Source organism: Fukomys damarensis, unplaced genomic scaffold, assembly GCF_012274545.1.
Source record: "Fukomys damarensis isolate Sample0158 unplaced genomic scaffold, DMR_v1.0_HiC HiC_scaffold_5, whole genome shotgun sequence".
Taxonomy (NCBI): Eukaryota; Metazoa; Chordata; class Mammalia; order Rodentia; family Bathyergidae; genus Fukomys; species Fukomys damarensis.
Genome location: NW_022900917.1, coordinates 67,350,144 through 67,358,477, shown reverse-complemented (window position 1 = coordinate 67,358,477; position 8,334 = coordinate 67,350,144). Strand labels below are relative to the sequence as shown.

Here is an 8,334-nt window from a genome sequence, read left to right as displayed (position 1 = left end):
CCGCCTCAGCCGGACGGAAGAGGACGGGACGGGTCGGCCGGCGGATCCTCTCCCGTTCCCGGCAACGGCCGCCTTCTCCAGGAAGTCGTTTCTGACTCCCTAGCGGGCAGCGTGCTCGTCGTGGCCACTTGCTCCCCTCTCCTGTCCAAGATGCTGTCCGCCGGAACTCCTGCCGCTTCGCGGAGGGGCGGGACGGATTTTACCTGGATGCCCGCTGGGCCTGGTAGTGTGGTAGGAGAGGAGCCCCGAGCGTACTGTGGAATTAGAATATTTAGTAGCTTTGTATTCGTGAGTATAGATCGCACCTCTCTAGCCCTCCATAATTGTATTTTTGTTTCAGGTAAATGTCTCCTTACCTCATGCAGTCTTTCAGCATTGCCATCAGTAGTCAGTTGTGTAAATTATTGAATTTTTTAAGGAGTGGGCTGGGGACGCGTACGGTGCAGCACAAAAAACCCAGGTGGATACCAGTTGCCCTGCGGGTGTCAGTTCCTTATTTGATGTTTGGGAAAAATAGGACTGCCAGGGAATGATGGTGCAGGCCTGTAAACCCCGCAGTCAGGCAACAGAGACAGGAGGTTCTTTACTTCAGGGTCAGCCTAGGCTGCATAGTGAGAACCTGTCTCCAAACAAAATAATGATCATAATAATAGTAATGACAATAATAATACCTGCTCACAGGGTTACGATGGGAGTGAAATGAAATAATGTATATGAAAATCCTTTGATAGGCGTGGTGTGTTGTATTCAGTACTTAGGAAGTAAAACTCCAGAGTGTTCCCTTTGTTTGCTAAATGAGAATGAAAATATGCTGCTCGCAAATACACTCGGAGCCATTATTCAAGTTGTGTTGGTTTCCTAGGAGTTTTGACTAGAAGATTTCTGTTGTAGTCTCCTGTGATGCTGCTGGACCAGAGGTGTAGGGTATCCATGAGGTTCTTCCTTCTTTCCTCTTGCCAGGGGGTCGTATTGGAAGGCATAATCTGCCTGTATTCTTCCAGGCCTCTGGGAGAATAAAAATAGTCATTTGAAAGCCTACTTTGCTTTGGCATTCCCCAGTAGGATAATGAAAATTGGGTGGAGATTCATAGGTCATTGTGGAGTTGCTAATCTAAAACAATGTGACTGGAGAAAAACAGGAGACTATCAAGTCCTAGAGTGACACAGTACTTGAGGGAGAACAGAAAAATGGTTCCTAGTGCTCTCTCTACTGTGATAGATCCAGCTAAAGAGAAAAGCTAATGTTACAGAGGGACACTGATCTTCAGGCCACTCTTCTAGAAAGCGAGCCAAGCAAGTACATTGTTTAATATATATATATATATTTTTTTTTTCTCTCTCTCATTGAGTTTATTGGTACATTTTAGGTATACAGTACAGTTACATTCATTGTTGGGATCTTGTACCTTTACATGACAGGTCTTGGTTCTCGTTTTTCCCCTTGTCCCTGCCCTCCCTTCACCCCTCCCTTTTACAAACACTTCATTTCCATTTTTTCATTTTCTCATATTTTTTCTTTCATTGTTATATTTTAAATAATAGCATTGAACCAGCCTCAGTGTGTTTTACTATGAGTAAAAGGGAATATGACATTTTTTTTTCAATAATCAAAAAAAATCCTAGTCTTTCCTTTTTATCCAGCGGGCTCAAATCACTAGAGAATCCAAGTTGGACATTTTCTCCTCCTGGGTTTTTGGTATTTAATTGAATCCTCCTTTTAACCTTTGTTTCTGTTTCTTTTGCTTAGATTCCACTTTTGCACCTTTAAAATGTTTCCAGAATGGCCCCACGGCTGTCACTTTTCTCTTGTGTTCTTAAAGAGTTCCAGTCCCTGTTGCAGCCACTCTAAAATTGCTTAAAAAAAGCAGCGTGCTGGAGATGGTGGTGCACACCTGTAATCCCAGCACTTGGGAGGCTGTGGCAGGAGGATCACTGAGTTGGAGGCCAGCCTGAGCTACAGAGCGAGACCCTGTCTCCAAAAACAAACAAACAAACAAACAAACAAAACAAAAGTAGAGTGAACTGTAAGAGGCCAGTGTAGGTTCCCAGGCAGCACTCCATATATTAGAGTATTTTGTGGCTATGTTTATTGCCTGTGAATACTTTAGTAAAAACTGGGCCAGCATTAAAATTGTCGTTCTTGGGCCCAGGATTTAGCCCAGTGGTTCAGCCGCTTGCCTTGCAGGTGCAAAGACCTGAGTTCAATCACCGGTACCAAAAAAAAAAAAATTGTCATTCTTTTTTGTTTGTTTGTTTGTTTGGTACCTGGGATCAAACTTAGAACCTTACGCTTAAAATTGTCATTCTTTATTAGGTATTTCCCCTTAGTCTCATCATGGAAGAAATTCCTTTTTTTTTTAAGTTTAATTGGTTATATTGTGGAAAATTTCTTCTAATTGTGAAGTAGAAAAGTATAGCTTCTCTCTGTAATGTGTTCTTTTCATGATTTCTAGTGGTTTGATGAAGAAACAGAGAGCAGTGATGATGTGGAAGTTCTCACTGTCAAGAAATTCAGAGGGGACCTGGCCTACAGACGCCAGGAGTATCAGGTGGGATTCAGTGTGTGAGGTTATGATACTTGAAGTGGGCTCTTGATTTATTAGTTACAGTGTATATAAGTAATAGTACTGAGCTATGAGTGTATCATTTGTGAAGATGAATTTAATCTTTGTTGTGTGTTTTAATCTTAGACTTCCAACTGTTCTTTCCTATGTGATTCTATATAATTTGTTTTGTTTCTTCTAAATCCAAATAAAAAGAAATGTTTTGGGTCCCTGTCGGCCTGTTTCTCTGTGTTCTCCGTCCCTGTGTTACATGTGAGCGTCCAGGACAGGTGCCTCATACAGGCTCAAAACACCCCAAAATGTGTAAGAAATGGGAAGAAGGAACAGTTAGGTGCCAGGTTACTTTACATATCTCATTTTATCTTTTTAAAATAATTTTATTGGTACATTTTAGGTATACAGTATGCTGACATTAACATCATTGGGAATTTGTACCTTTACGTAATATATCTTGGTTCTTATTTTTTTCCCCATTCCCCAAAGGGGAAAAAAATAACTTGCCAGGGATTTAGCTCAGGGGTTCTGTGCCTGCCTCATTTCATCTTCATGAAAATAGTGATGAGACAGTTTTATGGAAGGGTAGCTGCAAAACTAGGATTTGGAGCCTGGTCCCTTTTACACTGTGCTGTTTTCCATGGTAGTAGTCATTATATCCTCTCCATTCTGTCTCTACCCTGAAGAAAGATAATATTCACTAAATACTCAGGTCTTCCTTAGTTCATTGTAGGGTTGATAACATTACCCTTTGTCTAGGGATAAAAAAATTTTCTCCCCCTGCCCTCCCTTCATTGCTAGAAAGCACTGCAAGAGTATTCCAGTATCTCTGAAAAATTGTCATCTACCAACTTTGCCATGAAAAGGGATGTCCAGGAAGGCCAGGCTCGCTGTCTGGCCCACCTGGGGAGGCACACGGAAGCACTAGAGATCGCTACAAACTTGGTGAGTAGTTTCATTACTTTCCTTTACCAAGGACAGTTGAATAGTTTTATTTTCTAGAAACAATAAAAATTTTTTGTTAGCAGAATCAGTGGGTTTGCATAAGCAAAAGAAATATGAACAGCTTGTAGATCTGAACATAATCCTTTTATAATACTTCTCCTGTATTATGCTCAAAATTCTTCATTGTCCAGAAAAAAATCTCATTTTCAGAGGTTTTATTCTTGTGAGGAGTAGATAGATTGTGAGATTTTTAAAAAAGATTTTAGGCTTTATTTTCCAAAATTTCCACAATGAATCATTGTATTACTCCTGTAAGTAGAAAAAATTATAAAAACATGACTAAATACCAAGCCACACTTAATAATTCTTTTCATAGCCAGGCATGGGGCGCATGCCTATGATCCCAGCACTCAGGAGGATCACTGTGAGTTTGAGGCTAGCCTGTGCTACATAGTGAGTTGAAGAACAGTTTGAATGATGAGACCCTTTCTTACAAAACAAGCAACAAGGCTGGGGATTTAGCTCAGCAGTGTCACTGCCTGCCTCACAAACTCAAGGTCCTGAGTTCGATTCCAGGTACCAAAAAAAAACCAACAAAAAATCCTTTTCATTTTTAAATAGAACTTGCAGGATTTTTTTTTAAGGGTAAATAAAGGCAGTTGTTTGTGATTCTAGAGTATTTGTTTTGTGTTTAGATTAGGCATTTATAGCTTACTTCTGTTGGTTTTGTGTAAATTTGTATGGGAGTTAGTCTGAGTTGTCCAGACCTGGCCTATGGAGATTTTCTCAGAATGCGTTGGTGAGGCCCATGACCTCCATCTGGAGCCCTGTTGTGTAGCCTGCAGGGTCCTCCTCCATCTCCTTGCAGACCGCAGCTCTCCTAGCACATGCAGCCCTGGTGAGAATGATTTTTAGATCAGGAAAACCTGTGCTTTGCTCTTTTCAACCTTCTGTACTCGCTGGACACTCAGTCTTTTTTTTTTTTCTTTCTTTCTTTTTTTGGTTTTTTGAAACAGGGTCTCACTATGTAGTTGAGACTGACCTGGAACTCACTATGTAGCCCAGGCTGGTCTCGAACTCACAGCGATCCTCCTACCTCAGCCTCCCAAGTGCTGGGATTATAGGCGTGTGCCACCACATTTGGCTGGGCACTCATTCTTAAGTGAAAGGAAGATGAATCGCCTTGTGAGCCAGTTTGGGCGTGAGCAGTGGAGCTGGGTTCACTGTTCCATGCATCAAAGGCAGTAGGCTGCCCTTCAGTGCTCTCTCCCATGTCCACGTTGGCCTCATTTGCTCTGCTCCACTTGCTTTTCAGGGGCAGTAGCAGCTGGATGCATGGTGGGTCTCTGGTTCCCTGAGTGCCTCTGTTCTGGGACTGAGAGGACGACCCAGGTCTCTGGAGTGGGAGGTGGCTCCGAGGCCGGAGAGTGCTACCTGAGTCCCTCAGGGCCTATCAAGATTCTTGGAACCGCATCAGCCTATGGGCATCTGGCCTTGGGCTTGAAAGTTGCCCCCTCTCCTGGTGCATCCTGCCTGTCTGTGAGGTTTCCTTATTTCCTGGTAACCTCACATCTTGTGTTCTAAAATTTCTTCCCTACTCAGGGTCCTTTTCTTTTGTTGTTAGTTCTGGTCCTTGTCTTTTTCATCTCTGTGGTTATTGTCTTCTGACATTCTGTTTGGGGACAGGTCAGTGTGTAATTTTGAACAATGTAGACAGCAGATCTATACCTGTGTTATACCTTAGTATAGCTTTGTTGTTTACCAACTGTGTAGTTACAGGCAAGCTATCTAACCTTTGACAACTCAGTTGCCTCATCTGTAAAATGGGGATAATGGAGTTTTATAAGACTGTCAAATTTAAATGAGTAAAAAACTCTTAGAGTAGTGCCCTGCATGAGGTTAGTCCTTAAAACATGTTAGCTGTCATCTTCTTATTGATGGAGTATAATATTTTGGTACAGGGGATTGAACTTGGGACCTTGCACTTATAATGCAGGCAGTGGAACCACTGAGCTAAATCCCTGGCTGGAGTATAGTAATTTGGAAAAATCCCTCAAATTAATTTTTTTTTTTTTTTTTTTTTTTTTTTTTTTTTTGTACCAGGGATCAAACTCGGGTCCTTGCACTTGCGAGGCAGGTGGCAGTGCCATTGAGCTAAATCCCTGGCTCCCTCAAGTTAATTTAAATGGAGTTTAGTTTCCAGGGAGGTGTTTGTTAAGCCCACATCATCCAAACCAGAGCACCCAAATCTGGTGCTCTGGTGTAGCATCTTCCTGTGTGTAGCAACTTCCCTCCTGCTTTCTTAACGTGAAAATGTTTTTGAACAGCAGGAAGCACTGCAGACAGGGGAGTGCCTGTTGCAGATAATGGGCTGTACATGTTGTCTACTTTAGAAATAAAAGAAACAAATTGAAGTTAGGAAATTTGCTGCTCAACAGTTAATACCATGGTGGCGGAGGAGCTGCGCTCTGTACTAGGAAGTCAGCATTGAGCAGAAGCTCTCTGGAGTTTAAAGGACCATGAGAAGGACAGGCAGGAAGCAGTATAAGGATAAGACAAGTTAGGGTCTGTCTTTAGGAGGTACAGTATGCCCTGTAAGTTGTGTGGGGTTTTCTCTTTTCTCACTTAGTATAGGAATGTGCTTTCACCTGTCAGGCTGCTGGGCTCTCCAGGCTGCGTGCTGAGGATTTTTGCTCCTGCTTCCTGCCTGGGTGCTGTTCTCAGTGGCTTGATCTGCATGCTCGTGGGCCAGGCTTCCTTAGACTTTATGGCAGCTAGACAGTCCTCTTCCTGCTCTCTGTTTCTAAGACATTGACATAGAGAAAGCAGGCCAGTTTTTCCTAACAGAGGGTATTCGCCACATGGCCAACTAGGCAGTAGGTGGTGACTCTGGCTATGGGGACTTGAAACGGTCTTCTGATCAGAAGGAAAGCAGGCAGCCTTCTCTGGCCTTGCTATTGGTTAGCAGGGAAGGCATTTGGATTCAATTACAAGATGGCATGAAGCTCTGAGAGCTTGGGGCTGTCCTGCATAAGATGTCCAAGCCAAAGAAAATATGCAGATGGAGTTTTTTTAAACCCTGAAGGAAATTGCCTTTTGGGCTTTTAGAAAGCCAGGACTATTAAAATGGAACCATTAGCCAGGGGCCTAAGAAATTTGGCTAGAGTCTTTAGCTGTCTGGCTGAAGACAGGATTATAATACAAATTAGAAAGAAGCTAATTTATTTCTGGTGCGGGACTTTGTCAGCCATTGTCACATGACTGGTCATGTTGTTGTGACAGTAGGGTGTTTGGATTGACTGGTTACTGCTGGGGAGTATGTGTTTCTCTAGGTTTGTGGTTTCGAGTGAGATCTGTTGAAGTATATTTAATTCACTTATCTCATACAGCTACTAAAAGATGTCTGGGCGGGGGATTTAGCTCAGTGGTTCTGCCGCCTGCCTGGCAAGCCCAAGGACCCAAGTTTGATTCCCGGCACCAAAAAAAAAAAAAAAAAAGATATTCTAACTTACATCCTACTTGGGTTTTAGGCACCTTAATTCTTATATGGAAAACATTTTGCATTTTACTGTTATTCACCTTTTGTCTGTTCATTTTTTTATTTTCTTCTCAGGAAAATAAAGCAACCAACACAGACCACTTGAGCACCGTGCTCTACCTCCAGTTTGCTATTTGTTCAAGTTGGCCAAACTTGGAGAGAACCATCTCCTGCCTGCAGAAGCTGATTGCTCTGCATCCATTTGACCCCTGGACCTGGAGCAAGTTGGCAGAAGCTTACCTGAGCCTGGGCCCAGCTCCCTCAGCATCTGTGGCATCACCGCAGGGACATGATGGTTTCCTTTCCAGTGACGAAGCTGTCAAATCTGCCTTTCCACACTTGGGAAGAGACTGTCTTTTGTGTTTACCTGAACTCTTGCCTCAGAGCTCTGTGTTTTCCATCAAAGCAAGAAGCAGTAATGGCCAGAAATATGAGAACACTTTGAAAAGTATCCCGAGCTGTATGGCAGAAAAGAGAGAGGCTGTGTTGCCAGAGACTCTGGTGAAAGCCTGCGCCTCTTTGATTCGAGCCAGGTAAACAAAGTGGGCACAATGCTCTGTGGGAATAACTTGGGGTTAGGGTTACTTTTTCTCAATTTAAGCTTTAAAAGTTTCTAGGCTGGTACCTGGTTTTGAATTTTTCTTAGGGTGAGACAGAGCCCTTTGAACTTGTGTCATGTCAGTGTAAGGGTTAGAAACGTTATATTTGCTCAGGAATGCAACTTATGTCAGTGCTCAGGAAGAATGTTAAAATTGGAAAACTGATAAATTAGGAAAAGAAAATGTATAAAGCACCGAAAAGGGAAGAAGGGCTATTTTAAAGAGGGACTTTCTTGCTCATATATTCTGTAGAATCCGAAGGAAGGCTGCTGTTGAATTGCTGGTATTGTGAATAAGCAGTGCTTATTTCATTCCACAGAGGATTACCATCCTTTGACCCTAGGGCAGAGATGGTAAACCTCCTCTAGAGACCAGGTGCCCAGACTGTAACCCAAAACCCACTTATTTCTTGCAGAGTGCCAACACTGGAATTAAACCTGAATACTGAGGTTTTAGTTTACAAAAAACAACTTTCATCTGATGCTGAGCTACTGGGCAGCTTGGCTTGTGTGCCAACAGAGAGAGGGCTCTGTGCCAGCTGTGTGCCATTGGTTTGCCACCATTGCCCCAGGCCTCCCAGCACTTTGGATTCTTACAGCATGGGAATTTGAGGGAAAGGCTTAGGAAATATACTTGACCAGTTCTGTAATTTATGAGAGAAGAAATAGACACTTTTTTTTTTTTTTTTTTTTTT

At 42.6% G+C, this 8,334-nt stretch overlaps 1 protein-coding gene across 2 annotated transcripts in view; it reads left to right on the top strand.

Moving 5' to 3' along the window:
- LOC104853330 (zinc fingers and homeoboxes protein 1) overlaps positions 1 to 8,334 on the top strand; it is a 46,287-nt gene that overhangs the window by 25,893 nt on the left and 12,060 nt on the right. Inside the window, exons 1-4 of one of the 2 annotated variants that reach the window (XM_033760847.1) lie at positions 53 to 288; positions 2,454 to 2,549; positions 3,360 to 3,503; positions 7,117 to 7,574. In XM_033760847.1, coding sequence (XP_033616738.1) covers positions 151 to 288; positions 2,454 to 2,549; positions 3,360 to 3,503; positions 7,117 to 7,574 — 836 coding nt within the window. In that variant the 5' untranslated portion in view covers positions 53 to 150. Of the gene's footprint in view, positions 1 to 52; positions 289 to 2,453; positions 2,550 to 3,359; positions 3,504 to 7,116; positions 7,575 to 8,334 lie in introns of those variants that run through there. The other variant, XM_010611248.3, reaches the window with a different exon arrangement.